Source organism: Corvus cornix, chromosome 2 (assembly GCF_000738735.6).
Source record: "Corvus cornix cornix isolate S_Up_H32 chromosome 2, ASM73873v5, whole genome shotgun sequence".
NCBI lineage: Eukaryota > Metazoa > Chordata > Aves > Passeriformes > Corvidae > Corvus > Corvus cornix.
In genome coordinates, this window is record NC_046333.1 from 154017168 (window position 1) to 154037706 (window position 20539).

The following is a 20539-nucleotide window of genomic DNA, read 5'->3' on the forward strand; positions in this document are numbered from 1 at the left end:
TGTAAAATGGACACACTCATCTGCCAGGAGAGAAGATTTCCCACTGACAACACTGAAGAATTCAGTTTTCCCTCTTCTTCCAACAACTCTGACTGGATAAATTACCATTTTAAGAGGGACTGGAAACTCTAAGTCCTCAAGGGGCTTGAGTCTGCTGATCTATTTCTGTGAAACTCTACTTCTGTGAAACTCTCTTTCTGTGCAAGGCTGAACCAGTGGGCAGAGACACAAAACTCTCACAGCAAAGCAGAGAAATGACCATGTGAACTAAGGAGCATAAAGCTGTGACTGATTAACAGCATCACTTCTCCACTCAGGGCATCTCAGAGCTGTGTGTTCTCATCTTTGCTCACAAAACCTCTGTCAGTCACAGGGTGCTGGACAGAGAAAACGGAGTAAATTTGGGACTTCCAAGCTCATTGGCCATTTTTCTTGAAGCTGCAGCTTGGCCAGGAGGTACCAGCAGGTAACAAGGGTGGCCTTTGTGAATATCACAGGAGCATCACCAGAGAGGTGCACAGGGAGGTACAGAAAAGCCAAAGAGCAGCCGGGGCAACAGAGCAGTGCACTGCAGAGAGGGAATGCCCAGAGCTCTGCCCCACGGCACTGACAACGGGGCAGAGATCCAGAACTCCCATGGCACTGACAACAGGGCAGAGCTCCCCATGGCACTACAAAGAAGCAGAGATAACCTGTGACACCTTCCTTGGGACTCACAGGCTTGGCAGAGCCACTGCCACGAACAGATTCTGCTACACAAATAATCTCTCACCACTTTCTCCATTTCTTCTCTCTCCCACTGAGTGGCTTCTCTCACCATTTCCATCTCCTAGGAGAGAGCAGAGTTAGAGCCACCTCACCCAGTGCTCTCTCCACACCTGCAGCATCTAGAACCTCAATGAAGGTGTCACAGGCCCATCCTAGCGTGATCCTGATCCAAGTGCTGGGTCCTGCTGATCACACGCCATGTGCACTGCCCATTACACTGCAGGCTGCATGCACCAAGGGAGACACTAGAAATTTCCAGAAACTGCTTTCACTCTGTAACACGCTCCCAGTTCAGCCACAGCACACACCTTCTGAAGGATCTCCACCTCCTCGGGGCTCAGATCCCGGTCGATGGAGGAGATACTCTCCAGGCTGTTCTTGCGCCCAATGCCAGCAGCAAAAGGGTTTGCAATGATTCCTGGGGACATCTGCAAAGCAAGAGGCAAATCACACCTGGTGGAAGCCCACAGAGGGCCATTCCGAAAATTCCCTATTCCAGGCTCCCAGATACAGAGTACCAGGACAATCCCAACCAAGTCAGAACCAGAACTCTTTCAACAACTTGAAACCTTATTCCATAGAATCCCAGACTGGTTTGGGTTGGAAGAGACTTTGAGAGCATCCAGCTCTATCTATCCCTGCCATTTCAGCTGACAATTGTTCGAGGAACCTGAGGTCTAAGTAAGCTGAATTTAAATTGATCCAGGTGCAAGAAGCGGATAAAGGTGAGCAGGGATCGCGTTCGTGTTCTACTGGAGAATACAAAAGCTGACTAGCTAAGCCTTGGAAACAGAAATCAGAGAGGGCACAGGATTTCTCCAGGGAAGTTTCACCCTGTGGGGAAAGATGAATCCCAGTAAAGAGCCAGAGCATTTATTATAAATGTAACACTGGCCAAGAAAAAATGGGCATAACCGAGTGAAAATGATCTTGAAAACTTTTTTTTTTTCAGTGCAGTGCTATTGTGGGACTGTTCTGGAACCAGGAGGAGCAAGTCCTGAGGGACCACTGCTTTTCTGGACTGAAGACCCCCTCCAGTTCGTATCATAGGTCAGACTTTGAAACCTGGGACCTCAAAAAACCAAAAAAATCTACAGCAAAAGGTTAGGAAAATCCAGCATTCTGTGAAGAAAGAGGTGGGATCCATGTGGTGGGATTCTGGTCACTCCAAGGGCACCTGCACTCCAGTCCTCACCTCGATGGCAGCCGCAGCCTTGGGGTCAAAGCCATCACACACCAACACGAGGAGCGCGTCGCCCACACCGCGGAGGATCTGCACGGCTTCCGTGTGCGTCATTCCCAGCAGGCTCTGGTGATTCACCTCCAGGATCCGCATCCCTACCTTCAGGCGGCCATCCCGGGCTGCAGCCCCAGAGGAGCTCACCTGGAACATAGCGGGGAGTCACTGGAGCAGGTCAGAGGCGATGGGAGAGCACGGGGCCATGGAGGGGAAGGAGCAGACAGCACACACAGGGAACGGGGACAACAGCCCGCAGCTGCAAGTCAGGGGAGGCATCTGGAAGTACTACGGAAAGGGCAGAAAAGGAGGAACCTGTACAGGCTGGTGGAGGGAACAGGTGTGGAAGAATCTTTTATGTGAGATAAAAGAATGTGAATTTGAAATGTGTTGTCCCAAGGAAAGAAGCAGGTGAGAAGGAAAAGCTCTCACATCATGATGCATCGCATGGAAAGAGAAATCATTTTGTGGTGGGAGAGAGACACAATGGAAATGCAAATGAAGACAAACTAAGGAGGAAGGAGGCAGGGATCAGACATGCAAAGAGGAAGAAGAGGAAAAGCACCACTTTGTCTCTTGGTTACCAGAAATACACGTGAAAATCAGAGGCAGGAAAACCCCTCTGGATAGGACAGGTAAGAGAGGTTGAGGGGACTAACACAGCTCAAGGGAGAGCAGGGAAGTTCAGAGTTTTGGTTCTCTACAGGCTAAAACAACCAGTATTTGGAAAAACAGGGAGGGGAAACGGGATAAACTAACTCTGCACCATGGCTAAACTGTGAACCTTCCAACCCCCAAATGCTGTAAGGCTGCAGGAGAGAAAACCAGACCCAATTATTAGAAATAACTGTCAGTTAGAATAATCCCAGGTTTTCTTTTCCTGCTGTTACAAATGTCCCAGGTGAACGTGCAACTGCCACTCAGAAAGAGGGAATTTATTCTCTTAACTTTAGAACTCAGATAAAACAGTTACATAATGACAAATGCTGAGTGTTCCCTTGCCTTAACAGCAACCAGTGATCAATTATCAGGGCTGACTGGCAATTATGGAGTGTCTTCAGCCATGAGGATAACTCATACCAGTTTCTACCCCAAAAAACCAGGTAAAGAGGGAACCAGCGACACTAAGGTGAACAGCTGGAGTCCTCTTTGTCAGCAGCAAGACCAAAATGACACCACTTATTGCTGTGCTCCACTGCCAGCAAAGAAGAAGCAATAAAAACTTTTTGGGAAGGGTTGGGAGGAGCATAAACTGGTAAGCATAAGTTGAACAAGAAAATGTGTTATTTGTGGGGGAAAAGTAATGGGAAAAGTACGTGTGACACAAACAGTCACTTAAAAAAGGAACAAAGTTACACATGGAGTGCACGACACAGGAGAAAAGGTTACGAATTCCTGAGGCTTTCCATGGAAGGAGGAAAGAGCTTGCATGTCTAAGTGGGCAGGAAGCCACAGGCACACGGGGACCAATAGGAATGTGGGTAAAAGGAAAGATGTGTGAGTTTGCATTATAGAAAAAAACACAAGAGAAGGAACACAAAGCAAAACAAAGGCAAACAGGAAATAAAAGAAGAAATTGTGTAGCTGTTGTAGAGGAGGAAATATGAAAGGACAAGGATTTGTCTCCTTTGCTAGAGGGACAATCTCCAGAACTGATGCACCAGTGAAAGCTGAGAGCGAATTCCAACAGCTCCCCCAGGGATCACCCTTCACCCTGGCACTGCCTGCACACCACCAACGTGCACAGTTACTGCTCTGGTACCTTGGAGATGAAGATGCCTTCATCAGTGGGATCAAACGGATTGCCAGCATGGCCCTTTGCTCCACCCCGGATGCTGATGCCCAGCTTCTCTCCTGGAGCCTTTTCAATGCATATTTCCTGGAAACACAGAAAAGTCTCCCTGTTTCTGGGCCAAGTTCAGCTGAGGGAACTCTCCTCCGAGCAACCACAATTCTAAATGCCCTGAAAAGGGCCTGAATTAGCCCCATCCCTCATCTGGCAGTTTATTCCTGTTGGTGAGGACCTGCCCTTTTCTGTTCATGCTCACATCTGATATCTCGTCATTCTCTGATGACAGAGTCACCATGGCCACGGCACGAGATCCTCACCATTCCCCAGCTGGAGATGCACTTACAAGAGACTGGATTCTGCCAAAGGAGGAGGAAATTCCAACCAGGAGTCTGGTTGTATCCTAGTCCCAGACCTCCAGCCCGGTAAGAAACTGCCTCCAGAAACAACCCTGTGTGATTCCCCCCCAGCCCTCTCACTTGGAACCCACCTGCATCCCAGGTGGAGGTGGGTCTCTCCGGACCACCATGGTGAGCTCCTGAGCGTTGGAGAGCAGCGCATTCACGGCTTCCTGGTGGGTGGCATGGCGCAGGTCGATGCTGTTCACCTCCAGAATCCTGTCCCCGACGCGGAGCCCGCTGCGCGACGCCAGCCCCCGGGGAATGACCTGCAGAGAACCATTAACACAGCTAGAGAAGGGAAGCCCATCTCTCCTTGGAGATGTGATTGTGTCCCCAGGCATCCTCCAACACCCTGCAGGCCTGCTCTGACTCCTTTTCTGCAAAGTTCCCTAAGAGGTGACTTATCTGGGAACACTGGTGAAGAATGAAGTGGGATGTGCTTTGAGGTGCATTTCTTTATGTTATTCTCATATTCCCAATTTACTCTGAACCAATCCTGTGCTGTTTTGCCATTATTTTGCCCATGACTGTAACCAGGACTGACTGCAACTCCAGTCCTTACCCAGTGCTCTACAGGGGCTCCTGAGAGCTACAGAGGGACTAAACCTATAACCAAACCTGTGTTCCTGGTGAAAACAAAGGAGTCAGCAAGGAAAGGATGAAACCTGTGAGCACATGGGCAAGTAGGAATGGTGGGAAAGGATTAGTTAGGCTTTGAGAAGAGCAAATCCTGCCTCATTGACCTGCTGATGCACTCCAAGAGAAACCATGGGCACATGAAGGAATAGATCTGGCAGGCATCACTCCTAGAATTCCCAAGCCCTAACAAGCCACAGGTGTCAGAGGAGTCAGATTTGGCATCCCCAAGTGACAAGAGAAGTCAGGAAGTAGAAAGGGCTCAGCAGGAATCCAGCATCCCTATTCCAATGAGCACGGATGTGCAGGACTGTGAGGGAATGGGCTGCACACAGTGGCCAGCCTGTGTGCTGACCCTAAATGGCAAATGATGTCACCACTGGAATGGAAACGTGGGATCGAAGGACACTGGCCTGAATGCAGCAGAGCAGTTCTGGGTGTACCAGTAGTCACACACTCATCCCACCAGCCCTTTCCCAGTAATGACTGGCTTTCTGCAATGCCAGTGTCTCCCCAGGACTAAGTAAAGCCAACATGAACTCAGCAATTTCAAAAGCTAACTGGGATTCCTCCAAAGGGTTCAGCATGGATTATATAGGTTTTCTTACATGCCCACAGATGGCTCCACCAGCAGCAGCACATCCAGTACAACCCTTCACACATCTCCCTCCTACCCCTTTATTTCACAAATCCATCCTGTACGTCTGGACTCATCAAAATCCTTCACCTTAATCCCAATAATCCAACAGCTCAGGAAGACTCAGGGCAGCTCTCCTGGGACTCTACCTTGGAGATGAAGACACCCGGCTCATGAATCCCAAAGGGATGACTGGAATGGTCACTGCCTCCGACGATGCTGAGGCCCAGGGGACCACCTGCTTTCACCAGGTGAATTTCCTTGAGGGAACAAGAAGCAGTGTCAAAGGGAATGAAGGATATCACATACAGACCACAAACACTGACACAGAGTCAGGGAGGTGAACACTCATGGGACAAAGGGGTTCCCCACGTGGGACTCTGCAACCTGGAGAAGAGCTAGAATGGGGCTCCAAGAGAGCTGGAGAGGGATTTTGGACAAGGGCCTGGAGTGACAACACAAGGGGAATGGGTTCCCCCTGAGAGTGGGCAGGGTTAGATGGGATCTTGGAAAGAAATCCTTCCCTGTGAGGGTGGGAAGGCCCTGGCACAGGTTGCCCAGATAAGCTGTGACTACTTCATCCCTTTTTCAAGGCCAGGTTGGACAGGGCTCGGAGCAAGCTGGGATACCGGAAAGTGTCCCCACACATGGCAGGTTGCGGGTCTGGATGGGCTTTCAGGTCCCTTCCAACCCAAGCCTTTCTACGATGACTTCTCCAGGCTCCAATAACCCAGCAGGCTGGTCCCCATCACAACACCAATCTTTCAAATGAAACCCAGCAGGATTGCACTGTCCCCCGTTCCAACGCCAAGCTCACCTCGATAGGGTACTGATCCTCCAGCCCTTTGGAGAGGTGGTTCCTCTGCGGCGCAGGTGTCTCCTCGGGCGGGCTGTCCCCGGGACCGGGGGGCGGCGGGGGGGAGTGCATGCGCACGCGGGGCGCGCCGGGCGAGTCTCCCTCGCCGGGCTGCTCCGCGCCCTCTCTCTCTACCAGCAGCACGATGGTGGGGGAGGCCGCGGTAAGCAGCGCTACGGCCTGATCATGCCTGGCTTCTGTCATGTCTACCCCATTGATCTAGAACAACCCGCAAACTCAGCGTCAGACCATCACCCCGGCGCTTCCCGGCATTCCAGCACTCAGCCAGGCCCCTGAGGAACCCTGTCCTGCTGCACGTGGCTCCCGCTCAAAGGCCTGTGCCCCAAAGCACCTTGGAACTCTCCCAGCTCCCTCTGACCTGGCAAAGGGACACAGGCACCTGCTCATTCCCACCTGACCCCAATCCCCTTCCTAGACAGCTTTTCTGCCCCTTTCCCACGCTCCCTGCACACCTGGTGCCCTGCAGCACCACTGACATGGTGCTCAAGGGGACCACGCAGGCCAGGTGTGATGTTCCACCTCCCACAGCCAAATGTCTCAACATGGGAGAAGCAGAAACAGTGATTGCCAGAGCAGTGCCACAACACAAGTATGTGCCGAGGCACCTGCTGCCTTGACACTGCGCCACCTGCCCTTATGAGTCACCCAGAGCCCAGACACGGACACTGAAGGCACAATTTGATGGGTGACAAGATCTGTCACTGGTCACTGGGCCACTGGCTGCTCATGCTGGGCAGGGTCATGGTAGCCTGGGGAAGATGCCAGCTCTAAGGCATTAAAAGCAACCCCAGGTAGAGAGAGACTTGAAACAACAGAGAGCCTTTCCTACAAAATTAAGATTTAAAACAGACTCCTTAGAAACTCAAAGGACCGGAAAGGACATGACTGCTCTCCATGGATGTACAAGGGGGCAGAAACCTGAGGAGAGCCAAGCTGAGGGAACACAGCCCAAAACAAAACTTGACAGGAAAACGTTGAAGCTGAAAATTAAAAGGCATCTAGTCATTAGGTTCTGGAAAAGCTTTCCAAAATGAACGATGAAGACATGAAAACAGCAGCTGCCAAGATGGGGTTTGATCAGCTCATGAAATAACAACCTGACTGTAACAGTCACAGCAACTGGGCTTTGTAGCCCAACTCCCTGCTGCCTGATTCCCAGAAATATTGTTACTCCCCAGCTCCTTCACAGAGAGCAGTTTCTGGACTAAGCTGACACACACCATCTGACAGGACTGCGTCCAGCCTCCCTGTGACACTCCCAGCACTCACCCAACCTGCCCTGTCCCACCTATAGCTGTGGGTACTGCTCTCCTTAGGACAGGGAAGGAGAAGCACAAGTGGCCCTGTACTGGCCTGGGAACTCCACAGTGTCACCTCTGATGAGAGGACTGTCCCCAAAGGGACACCTCTGGCATGACCCAGAAGGATGTCAGGGCAGCAGCTGGCACGTGCCCGCAGGAAGAGGAAGGATGAAAGGGACGTGGGAAATGGCTGCTGAGCACAGGACACTGGGCATCAAGCAGGAAAGGTAATAAATTAACCACACAGGTGCACAGCTCTTAACGGAATGCAGGTAACAGACGAACGGCTCAGACACTCCGGGATGGATCCTTAATGCAATCACCAAAAGCAATCGCCAAAAGCAATCACCCAAAGGAATCACCCAAAGGAATCACTCACGTTAGAGAAGTGCGACCAAGCTTGGCAACTGATTTGAAGAAGAAATGGAGATTATAAGGGGGTGTATCAGCACATCTCTTGTAGGAAAGGGCCAAGTGGCTGCAGGAAGCTTGAAGGAGGTGTTGTGGGAATATGCAGCACTTATTATGGGATGTTTAACAGACCAGAAAGAGGACTGGAGGTGAGGAACAAGCACGGGGAAATACAGAGGGTGGAGAACACGAGGCTGCTGGTCAGTGCTGGTCTGGCCAAGCCCTGGGCCTGAGTCTATATCTGCTCTGCCTTCTCCCCACATTCTGTATGTTCTGTGCCCAGTTCACTCTGTTCTGGGTACATGTGCGAGAGCTACTGGTAAAATTCAAGCTGGACTAGCCAGCAAGTAGGAATCCAAACCATGGGAAGACTCAAGAAGTGGCCCAGAAGCTGGATGAAAGGCTTGGGGTGTGACCAAAAAGCCTCGAAGACCTCGATGCTTGGGGCAGAGGCTGGAGACCTGCAGACACGAGCATTTACTCGAGTGAGTGAGGGAGCGATGTGCACGTTCCACCAGCAAACTGAACCCCGATGAGCTGGAGGGCAAGACCAGGGAGAAGCTGGCTGTTGCTCCTGCTCTGTGAGGATACTTGTGCTCAGGTGTGCACCTGTAAAGGTACTGCCCCCTTCCTGCCCCTGTGATCTGGAACCAGCTGTGTCTGCAATGTGTTCCACGTTTGGAGTCTGCCCTTATCCCTGCTGATGGCTGCACCTGGGAGCAGGGAAAGCAGAAGCCACATGTCCAGGGGATTGGGAAGGGAGGATTCCTTGGATTCTCTGATGGTTAACAAAAGCAACATGCAGGAGAGACTTGACTATTTTTGGTTCTATCACCACATCAAGGGCAAACAGACTCATCGAGTGGGAGCAAGATGATCTTTAAGGTTCCTTCCAACCTAAGTCTTGCTCTGACTCTACGACACTACGATGACACCGCACAGACCTACCACAGCACGACCCACTCTCATTTCTCACATCCCCTCTGCTATTTTCCTGTCCCTGACAGGATGAGAGTGGTCAGACAGGGTCGGACCAGAAGGGCACAGCGGTGCCTCCCCGGAGCAGGGACCAGGGACCAGGGCATAGGACTCCTGGAGTCAGAGGTGCATCACAGGTAACAGCCCTTGGTGCATTTTACCCAGTAATTCTCCACTACCTGGAAATCCTGGTGGCTCCCCAGCTTTGGGGCAGCTAATTTTCCATGGCCTTTATCTGGCTAGAGAGCAAGGCCAGCCACGCAGCATGGCTCTCCATGGGGAAGGGACAGTGTCTGTCCTTTCCCTGCTCCACATGTTTCTCTGTGTGCCAGGGAACTATATTATCCTGGCAAATCTCTAAGGGGTCACACTGCCTCATTAGGACTTCATGTGTCACTGACCACTATCTTAAATCTCCCCAGAATCAGTTTTCTTCCCAGTCCCATCCCAAAAAAATCAGCTGCCCTTACCAACTGCTCCCAATCCTGCACTCTCCTTGCTAGATTCCCATCCCACAACTCCAACTCTCCAGCACTCCCCCCAGCAGGTCCCTGTCCAGTGTCTTCCCCCACCAAAAAGACTCCCAACAAACACAGGAATACAGAGAAGCTGGGAAGTGAGTGACAGTCACTGGGGAGTATTGAGGAGTGTTAACTCAGAGGGGACGCCTAGGCTGGGCTCTTCAATCCATGTGCTCAAAGCTCCCTTTCTTAAAAGTCAAAGGAGCAATCCCAGTTCTCCTGAGGAGAAGTCCAGGAGGATTTAGAGCACAGGGGAAGAGCAGGAAGCTGTGCTGTATTTATTTTCTTAAGAAAACAGGAATTCTTTGGCAAAGTGAGAGCTGAGCAGGACCAGGAGACCATGGCTTTGGAAACAGGCCCTGCCTGAGGGACCCACGACCTCTCTACCCAGCAAGGGTCCTCTCCCTCCCCATGCAGGTACAGGCAACCGGCACCCACATCCCAGAAATCATGGCACCTTGGAAGCTTTCCAATAGAACTGGGCAATTGCTGCTTCAAAAGATTGTGGTAAGCAGACTTGGAAGTGATGGGAATAGCCCTGGTGAGTATTCTCCTGAAAGGTAACATGTTCCTGCATTCATCAGAGGTGAGCACAGGATCTGAGCTTCAGTCGGTGCTCAGCACCAAACCTGTAGGGCCACACATACCTCAGCACAGGTAACTAAGGGATGTCAGGACTAATGACAGCAACGCCTCAGCCACATCAAAATCTGGCAGAGGCCTGAACTCTGTAAGCCCTGAGCTCACACATCCCGTAAGGAATCCACTGCAAGCTATTACCAGGGAATTAGATCTGCCTTTCCTGTGAAGCTGCCCATGGATATAAATAGAGCTGCTGAAGCAGAGTGGAGACAGGTTTGACTTTTGAATCTGTTCTGAGATTTTTGTGTCCTTTTTACCACAGGTTGAGCAAACCAACCCCAAACGATGGGCCTCAGTACCACGAGCAAATCCAAAATAATTCAGTCTATCTGGCATTAATCAGGGTCAGGACTTGATTTGGGGGGTGGGAAGCACTAGAAGAGAGGGAGAGACGCTATACCAGTTCAAGCTTCCTGCCAAGACACCAGTGTCAGACCTGGGCCTGAGCTCCACTAAAATGTTGCGCCTGAGCAAATACAACACAGCCCCAGCCCAGGGATAGAGCAGACAGAAGCCAGCACTGACAAGGCTGTATCAGTGTTTACTCACGCCAGCGCTGTGGTAACACGTGCTCTTACCACAGCTGCTGGGCCAGAAACCCACCACCAGCACCAGGATGTTGGAGGTTTCCCTCAGAGGCAGCATGCGAGCATGGGAAGAGGGTCGGGAGGCTCAGGACAGGCTCCCCGCAGGAGGGGAGCGAGGACCAGTAGGCAGAGACAGGAGGTTAGAGCAGTGAGAGCTGCACGGACAGGACGGGAGACTGGGGCCAGAGTTCCAAGCAAAGCACTGAGGTACCCCTGACCTGCTCCACAGCACCCTTGGGCAGCTCCTTCTGCTCCAGCCCACACTGACCCTGCTATCCCACTGCACCCCAAAGGGCTCCCCCTCTCCCCGTGGCAGAGCCCCCGGGCTGCCACCCAGGCTCCAGAGGGACACCAGGCTGGGGCAGTGCTGCCATGTCCCCTCCCTCCACACCATTTCTGGGGAAAGCACTTGCATAAAGCATTTGGGAAAAGGGAGCTGTAACTGCACCCACCACCAGGCAGGGTACAACCACCCAAATTAAATGCTCTCCCAGAAGGCTCAGGAGCTGAGAAAAGGACCCCCAAAATCCAGCTCCAGTAACAGAGAAGCAGCCCCTGCACAAGGAAGGGCATGGAGCCGAGTCAGACCCTTCCTTGCACACTCACTCACCGAGATGACCCGGTCTCCAACGTGCAGGATCCCATCCCGGTGGGCTGCACCACCCTCTGCGATCCGGGAGATGAAGATCCCCTGGAGCACAATCAGGAAGGTCAGAGCAGCCTGGGCTTTCCCTCACCTGAGCCTGGCTCTCCAGATCCGTTTCCAGACACCAGGCAGGTCTCGGTCCTCTCCTGTCCACAGACCCTTCCCCTGCCCTGATGCTTCCCTTTTGTTCCCCACTCCACACAAACCCTCTGCTCACAGAGCCCCTGGCAGCAAAGCCTTCCCGGGCCCAGAGCCTGGAATCCATGCCAAAAGGGCAGTAGTAGGATTAGATGTCACTGGCAGGGATTTGGGAGCCCCAGCCCCCTTCGTTCTATAAAAAAGAGGGAGAGGGATTTTGGACAAGGGCCTGGAGGGACAGCACAAGGGGGAATGGCTTTCCACTGACAGAGGGCAGGGATACACGGGATATTGGGAAGGAATTCTTCCCTGTGAGGGTGGTGAGGCCCTGGCAACAGGTTGCCCAGAGAAGGCTGCCACATCCCTGAAAGTGTTCAAGGCCAGGTTGGACTGAGCTTGGAGCAACCTGGGATAGTGGAAGGTGTCCCTGGTCATGACAAGAGGACGGAATAGGTGAGGTTTAAGGTCCCTTTAAACCCAAACCATACTGGAATTCCATGATTCCCTGACTTAAGAGCACCTGGCTCTCAGAGACCACCCGGACCACCAACCCAGGGCCAGGCTGCACTGCTGCACGCCGAGGGATGAGGAACATTTGGGGATCCCAGGGGATCAGAACTGACCATGTCCCCAGCCCGGTAAGGAGTGGAGCCCTTGCCACCAGCAATGCTGAAGCCGAGGCCCTTCTCGTTGCGCATGAGGCAGGTGGAGAATCTTTCGGTGGCAGGTGCTCCCTCGGGACGCTCGGGGAAGCGCAGCCCCCCACGCCGCTCCCGTGGGCTGTAGTCGTCCTCGGGGCGCAGGGGAGTGACGGTGATGGCATTCTCTGGCTCCACCATCCGCTCCCGCAGCACCGTCATGGAGACGGAGCTTCCCGACCCCCGCAGCGCTTCCACGGCCACGTGGTGCTCAGCACAGTGCAGGGACACGCCGTTCACCTAGACACAGAGCAGAGGCAGCCCTCCCTCACACACAGCCCTCCCTCACACACAGCCCTCCCTCACACACAGCCCTCACCTCAACACAGACAGAGCAGAGACAGCCCCTCACCTCAACACAGAGCAGAGACAGCCCCACGCACAGCCCTCACCTCACACACAGCCCTCACCTCAACACAAACAGAGCAGGAACAACCCTCACCTCAACCACCACTGCCTGAGGGAAGTGGCTCAGCCCTGCCATACCTGGGCCTCGTTCCCACAGGTGTGCCCAGACCTCTGGGAAGTTTTCCTGCATTCCCATAGCACCTGCTATCTGTCCCAGGCCAGAGTAACCCAGGAAAGGCCTTTCCAGAGGAATTCTGTCCCCACAGGGAGTTCTAAATTCCCTACACCTGTATCATCCCTACAGGCAACATCCCAGACAGATAACCCCCCCACCCAGAACCACCTCCACCAACAAAATTCAAGAAAAGTCAACACTGCTAAGGCCTACACAAGTCCCTCTTCATCTTCCAGAAGGGACATCCACCTCCTCACACCCTGGAACACCCAGGACTGTCAGTGTGACAGTCCCGCAGTGTGGGGAATGTCCCAGAGCAGATCATCTTGAGAGTGGCACGTAAGGGGAACCAGGGGATCAGGCCCAGGCAGCCTGGGGTTGTGACAGGCAGGTCCTGCTTGAGGAACCTGATCTCCCTCTGTGACAGGATAATCCGCTCAATGGCTGAGGGAAACGCTGTAGATCTATCTGCCTGTACTTCAGCAAAGCCTTTGACACCATTTCCCACAACATTCTCCTGAGAAACTGGCTGCTCGTGCGTGAGCCAAAATGTGCCCAGGTGGGCAAGAGGCCAATGGGACATGGCTTGTATCAGCCATGGTGTGGCCACAGGCCCTGGACAGTGACCTCCCGTGCTGGGCACTGCTGGGGCTCTTCCAGTCCTGGGGGGATGTCTGGGGTCCCCAGGAGCGGGACACTGAGGGGATGGAGCATGTCTGGAGAAGGGAATGGAGCTGAGGAAGGGTCTGGAGCACCAGAGTGGCTGAGGAAGCTGGGGTAAGGGTTAACCTGGAGCAAAAGAGACTTGGGGGAACCTTAGAGCCTCTTCCAGTGCTTAAAACAAGCTCCTAAAGAGCCAGAAAGGGACTTTGGACAAGGCCCTGGAGTGACAACACAAGGGGGAATGGCTTTCCACTGACAGAGGGCAGGGATAGATGGGATATTGGGAAGGAATTCTTCCCTGTGAGGGTGGTGTGGCCCTGGCACAGGTTGCCCAGAGAAGCTGTGGCTGCCCCATCCCTGAAAGTGCTCAAGGCCAGGTTGGACTGGGCTTGGAGCAACCAGGTCTAATGGAAGGTGTCCCTGCCTATGGCAGGGGGTGAAATGAGATGAGTTTAAGGTCCCTTACCACCCAAACAATTCCCATGACTGGCTCCCTGGGTTGGAACTTATTTTACAGGGTTCACTTTTGCCCTGCCCAGGTATGCAGAGCTCAGCCCGCTGGGGATGTATTTCTTCCCACCTGGGTCACACAACACTTCAGAGCTGGGCCAGAGTAAATGCAGGAGCTTATAAAGCAATAAAAGATTCATGGTAACATTAATTAAACAACTATCTCTGAGCCAAAGGAATTTTGTTTAGCTCTTACACATCTCCTAGTGCTTAATTTGGTCTAAAACACATGTGATGCAAATCCATTCCCAATCATCTCATCCCTCCACTCTAAGTACTCCGAAGCATTTGCTTTGTCACAGGAGTCGAGTCCTTACCTCTAGAAGCTTGTCACCAACACGGACCCCTGCGCGAGCTGCAGGACCCTCTTCAGACACACGGGAAATAAAGATGCCCTGGAAACAAAACCATCTATTATATGTAGAGCCCATTCCTTACCCCTTTGGAGTGCAGAGACCCCTCAGATCCAAGGAGAGGGGTCAGTCCCTGGCCAGTCCTGAACCCAGAACGAGGGAACATGGCAACCACATCATCCCGCTCAGGAGCTGGGAAAAGGGAACAGAAACCTCATTGCAGGGCTACCCTGAGGTGACAAGGGGGACAGAAACCCCACTGCAGGGCTGCCCCCAGGTGATACACAAGACCAAGGAATGACATGTTAACCCTCTTCCAGTGGAACTGGAACATGACACAACTGATGCCACCAGGTGTGGAACAACCCCACACTCTGTGCCCCAGGACACAGCTGGGAAGGAACCTGCTGCTCCCATGGCTGCTCCAGGTCAGACCATCCCAGTTCAGGGGCAGATGTCTGCTCGACCCCGTCAACCTCGTGCTTTGGGGGGATTCAGGGCTGCTCCCACCTGGCCCCGAAAGTCCACACAGCTCACACGTAAGGACACCCAACCTCCAGCCACAGAGAACCAGTCCCCAAAAGCAGGTGCCTCAGCAGTGGCACAGCCCAGGTCTTACCTCATCATCCCCCTTATAGGGGGTGGAGCCCTTGCCCCCCGCGATGCTGATGCCCAGCCCCCCCGTCTGCCGCACGATGGTCAGTGTCAGCTGGAAGCAGAAGGGACAGTGGTTATGGGTCAGTGCACCCGAGAACAAGGTACGACTCCTTTAATAAAAAATAGTAACTCCAAGTCATCTGCTGCCACACTGGGGGACCCATGGCACCTGTGAGTGAGCCGTGGCACCTGTGGGTGAGCCATGGCACCCGTGGGTGAGCTGTGGCACTCATGCCTCAGAGGCACCAGCACTACAACACATGAAACACACAAATCCCTCCCCACAGCTGAGTCCTGACCCAACAGTCAGCTTGCTCACGATGGGACACATCAGAAGGGGATTCCACCACAAAGTAAACTGGGCAGCCACGGACTGGGGCTGGATCACAGAACAGGGACAGTGTTCACACCACAGCCCGGCTCTACCATGGGGCTCCCCTTGAGTGTAATTCCATAAAGTCACTGGGGGATTCCTGGTCACCCCAGCTTAGTGTGCAGTGACAAGGATGGTACCTTGTCCAGAATACTCTGGATGGATACTTGGCTTTGTTGTATTGACGGAAATCAACACACAACTCCAAAACCCTATCTGCTCTGTCCAGATCCTCTGCTTCCCTCTGCCCTAGCTGCTCAGGATCACAGCTGAGCAATCCACAAGCCTCTTCTCCTTCCTACCTCCCACCTCTACATACCCAATTATGCCCACTGCCAATAGTTGATCAAACTTGACCTGAAGCTGTTTCTTTTCAGGACACCAGCATGAACCATTCACAATGCCACAGTCATGAGAAGGAAGACAGGGAGCATGTGGTAGGACACAGGGAAAGGAACAGGATAGATAGGACTCTCTCAGGGCCAAGGACCAAGGAGCTGGTGAGGTAAGTGACAGAAATGAGCAGAGACTGATGTAGAGAACCACATTTGCTGTCCTCCATGTCACCTCTTTGGAAACAAAGCCCAGGATGGAGAGAGGCTGCTGCAGAGATGTCAAGCATCAGTGTCAGCTCTACGTGGCCACAGCATGGGCAGCAAAGGGAGCAGGAGACTACCTTCCAACCCTCTTTCACTTCGACAACGACAGAAACAACATCTTGTGGAGTTCCACATTCTGCTAAAACAAAAACCAAACCAAAAAAAACACTGCAGGAAACATGAAACAAACCTAGGTGCTCTGCCAGTTCCTTTGGCATCCAGTTAACAGCACAGCAGAATACTCTGGGATCTTCCCAGGGAAATCCCTGATTCTAGACCTACCATCAGTTCACTGTCTCTGGTGCAACAGCCAGAAACTGAACAAAATTCCAAGTTTTGGAATACCCAAGTAAGACGGAAATGAGGTAGTGACAAGACAGCACCACATCCGAGACAGCCCAACTCAAACCAGCTCCAGACAAATGCTTCTTGCATGACCAAGTCTATTAGGAACTAATTACAAACCCCAGGTTTTTCCATTCAGAGCCACTGGACTCCAAAAATGCTCTAAAGACTCACATCTGTATTGTTCAAGGAGTGTTCGGACAATGCTCTCAGGCACATGGTAGGATTTTTGGGGTTGTTTTGTGCAGCAGCTGGACTTGATGATCCTGGTGATGAGGAAATTGTGTAATTCTATATTCAACACAAAAAGTTCTAAGGATGATAGAGAACCAGGTCTTCAGGCAAGGATTACAGACTAGTCTAACAGCAAGATCCCAGCATTTACGAGGAAGACAGATGATGGCTCTGCTCAGCGCCTGAATCCCTTGGACAGGATCATGATTTTGGACAATGAGGATTGTCTGATGTCACTGGTCACAGAAAGTGACTTCCAGTTGCATGGGAAGCTGATGATGTAAACTAACAGAAAGATATACCACAAACCCCCTGGATTTCACACGTTCAGCAAACCAGTCTAAAACCATGGGGAAACCTGCCAGAAAAGCCAATTGGCCTGAGGGGGAAGAACCTTCTGTCCGTCAATGTACACTGAAAAGCAAAACACCACAGAGAAAACAGACACGATTAAAAACACTGAAACAACTGCAGCAAAGGGGCTTGAATCAGACAGGCTGGAAAGAAGATTTCAAACTCCAAAGCAAATCAGTTCTCCCACAAAAACCAGTGTGGTGAGGAACTGAATTGGTGGATGTTTGTTTGAAGTCTATGCAAAGAGTAAGTGATGTGAATATGAATCTTAAGAAGAAGGACCTGGATCCAGCAGCCTCTAATGGCCCTTCATGTTGCAGTTCAGACTGTTTCTTGCACTAAACCCTTAAGTTACTTGTTCCCCAAAGCTCCTCTTTCCTAAGGCTGCTTCTGGGCTGCCTGGACTGCCATGATGTTGGACTGGCACTGAAACCACAGCACAGAGCTGCCCCCAGCACAGACAGCTCAGCTCCCTCCTTGCCATTGCTCCTGCCATGGAGTTTACTGGGTATTTTATTCTTTGTGTATTTTTCCCCCAAAGCAAGGGATCCACCCACAGCCCATCTCAGATGATCCAATCTTCTGCTTCCCACCAAAACTCGCTGCTTCTTCCTCTGCAGAAAGAACAAGCCTTCATGGAGAGCACACCACACTCCCAGTTCCTCAACGGGGGTCCAGCCCTGCATGGAAAAGTGCTGCAGTGTGAGGAGAAAAGTGGGGAAATTGAAAAAGCTGCCACATCAGCTTTGAGCTGCCATCCTTTCCCCTGGGCTCCCACTGGGAGCTGGCTGCTACTCACCATCAATGGCACCAAATATGACCCAGGAAAGCAGTTCCACCTCTTCCCCTCAGTCCTGCCTGTGGCTCTGCCTGTGCCTCTTTGAGGACATACCAAACATGAACCAGGGCCACCCCAACCCACTATTCATATGGTTTTTAGTAGAACTGTCTTTTAAAATGGAATCATGGAATGGTTTGGGTGGGAAGGGACCTTAAAGCTCATCCACCCACCCTTCTGTTAACAGATTCACTTGCTTGTGCAAGAATTCCCAGCTTTCAAGGAGTAACTGTACACCCTGGACGTGCTGCACACCTGGACAGATTCACTTTCAAGTAGCAGCCAGTGGTGGACACTGAGGCAGTGACCAACCACTGCATCCACAGGACTCAAGGGACAAAGCTCAGGGCTGTTGTACTTGAGAGCTGCTGAAAGACCAAGTTCTTCCTCCAAATACACCCAGGGGCATGGGGTTCAAGGGCTTCACATCCAGAAGACAGAAAGTTTCTGCCAACATGGGCATCAATTTATAGATGGTTGTACACATGGATGCTTACAGCTGGGGTCAGTTTGTCAGTCATGACAAGAAAGACATCAAAGGGCATCAGCAAGTCCAGATACAGGGACAGAGCTGGGGCAAGGTCCAGAGCACCAGGAGCAGCTGAGGCAACTTGGGGTGGCTTAACCTGGAGAAAAGAAGGTTCAGGGGACCATCTCAGTCTCAACAACTCCCTGATGGGAAGGTAGAACAAGGTGGGGGGTCAGGCTTTGCTCCCAGGTAACAAGGGACCAGACAAGGGCAAACAGTCTCAAGTTGTGTGAGGAGAGGTTTAGGTGGGATATTGGGAAAATTCCTTCCTGCAAATGGCTGTCCAGCCCTGGCATAGATTGCTCAGGACAAGGGTGGAGTCCTCATATCTGGAAGTGCTCAAAAACCACATGGATACGGCACCTGAGGACATGGTTTAGCGGTGAACATGGTGTTGGTGCCGGGTCGATGGTTGGACTTGATGATCTTCAAGGTCTTTTCCAACCTTACTGATTCCCTGACTCTCAGTGTCCAATCCTCGCACTTACATGTCCCGAAACATTTATTTGAGACTGTCATACTGACACAGGAAATGCACACTGCAATAAATAATTTGGATTTATGTTCGGACAGACATATGACGATGGACAGGTGTCACATGAAGGTGAGGGATCCCACCTCAACAGCAGCTGAAGAATCCATTAAATGTCATCAATAACCTTTTCAAAACTCAAAATGACTGGATAACTTGTGTTCAAAAGTCCCAACATTTGCCTAAGATCTCTGAGATGCTTATAGAGCATTTCCAAAATTCTGGGCTTTTGATACCCTGAGACCCCTTATATTGTGCTGATGGACTGAGAGACTACACAGGATGATGCCTGTAACCATCAGCTCCTCATCCAGACACCATTCCAGAGGAGTAACTGAGAGACACATGTGGCTCTTACCAGGCACACAAATGGCTCTCATGAAAAACAGCTGAATTTTATGAAAACCAGGTCTCTCAAAACCCAAACTATTTCATTCTGAGAAGACTCCAGACCTTGGCTGATGAAGTGAAGATTCATTAAGCAGACTTGTGCAAAACACGGAACCTGTGATCCAAGACCTGGCACTGATATAATCCAGTGCTGGTACAGATGTGTGCTGTACAAGCCAAGAACCAGGTAAGAGTCATTGGGAGAGAAACAAGAATTTGGATTCTGTCAAGATGTATCAGGCCTGGTCTTACTCTAAAGCAGATAGAATTGAAATAATTCCATATGAGGGAAGGCTGGGAGCCTTCCAATTAAGGAGGGGGAGATAGATCCTTTTTCTCTTTTCATGCCATTAATAACTTTATAGAAGATGATTATTCCATGTTTGTAATCACAAAGGAATTAGGGATATTCAATGGAACTCAATAGGATACCAAATGAAATATCAGTGGCAGGCTTTAAAAATGCTTTTTAATATAAACCTCAAGTAAATTACATAATTTATTGCCACTAGATTTTGTGGAACTGAAACGTATAAAAGGAATGGGAGAGGATCAGACAAAATTGTGGATGGCAGCTCCATGGTGCCTTGTACACTGGCATGAACAGCCCAGAAATCTTGATCCACAGACTGCCAGGAGCTGAGCACCCACCACTGAAAGCACCTCTTTGTCCTGCTGAGGTCTGGGCCCCTCACCTCCTGTCACTTCGCTCTGACAGCACGTTCAGTCAGTGTAATATAACATAACATGTCAGTTTGTATCTGTCACAATTATAGCCTCAAGGTTTAGGTTGGACATCAGGAAGAATTTCTTCCCAGAAAGGGTTATCAGACATTGGCAGGGGCTGCTCAGGGAGGTGGTAGTCACCATCCCTGGAGGTGCTCAGGGAATGACTGGACGTGGCACTCAGTGCTCTGGTCTGGTGACAAGGTATGGATCAGTAAGAGGCTGAACTTGATGGTCTTGGAGGTCTTTTCTAACTTAAATAATTCTGGGATTCTGTTCACCTTGGGTGCACACAGCTGGGTCATGGAAGAGCAGGAGCTGGAGGCACTGATTCACCAGGAAAGATGAGAAGAGCTAAATCTGTCTGGCTTTGGTCAGTCACAGCTCATGGGGACAAGGAGACAGGCTGAAAATATCAGTGAGCAAAGGGGAGATGGGAGATTGCTATGTGACTGCTGAGAGCTAAATTAACCCCAGGCAGTGGAAAAGGAAGATGAAGGAAAAGCAGCCCTGGCAGGAGAGCAGCAGCTGCACATGGGCTGGAGGTTTCCTGGCTCTGATGTCATTCCTTCCTCTGTTCAATGGGTTTAGCTCTCAAAGGAAAGGGTACTCGGAGGGCAGAGATGGTGGGCACAGTGTGGAGGAG

General features: G+C 51.5%; 1 protein-coding gene across 21 annotated transcripts in view; it reads right to left on the reverse strand.

Annotated features, from left to right (window-relative positions):
- Positions 1 to 20539, reverse strand: part of SCRIB (scribble planar cell polarity protein) — a 97256-nt gene that overhangs the window by 35875 nt on the left and 40842 nt on the right. For 19 of the 21 annotated variants that reach the window (XM_039548826.1, XM_039548827.1, XM_039548824.1 and 16 more), the window contains 11 exons: positions 14936 to 15025; positions 14281 to 14358; positions 12193 to 12507; positions 11396 to 11476; positions 6286 to 6543; positions 5618 to 5728; positions 4285 to 4461; positions 3768 to 3884; positions 1964 to 2152; positions 1077 to 1196; positions 773 to 829 (listed from right to left, as the gene is read on the reverse strand). In XM_039548826.1, coding sequence (XP_039404760.1) covers positions 773 to 829; positions 1077 to 1196; positions 1964 to 2152; positions 3768 to 3884; positions 4285 to 4461; positions 5618 to 5728; positions 6286 to 6543; positions 11396 to 11476; positions 12193 to 12507; positions 14281 to 14358; positions 14936 to 15025 — 1593 coding nt within the window. The remainder of the gene's footprint in view (positions 1 to 772; positions 830 to 1076; positions 1197 to 1963; positions 2153 to 3767; positions 3885 to 4284; positions 4462 to 5617; positions 5729 to 6285; positions 6544 to 11395; positions 11477 to 12192; positions 12508 to 14280; positions 14359 to 14935; positions 15026 to 20539) is intronic. The other 2 variants (XM_039548829.1, XM_039548825.1) reach the window with 1 other exon arrangement.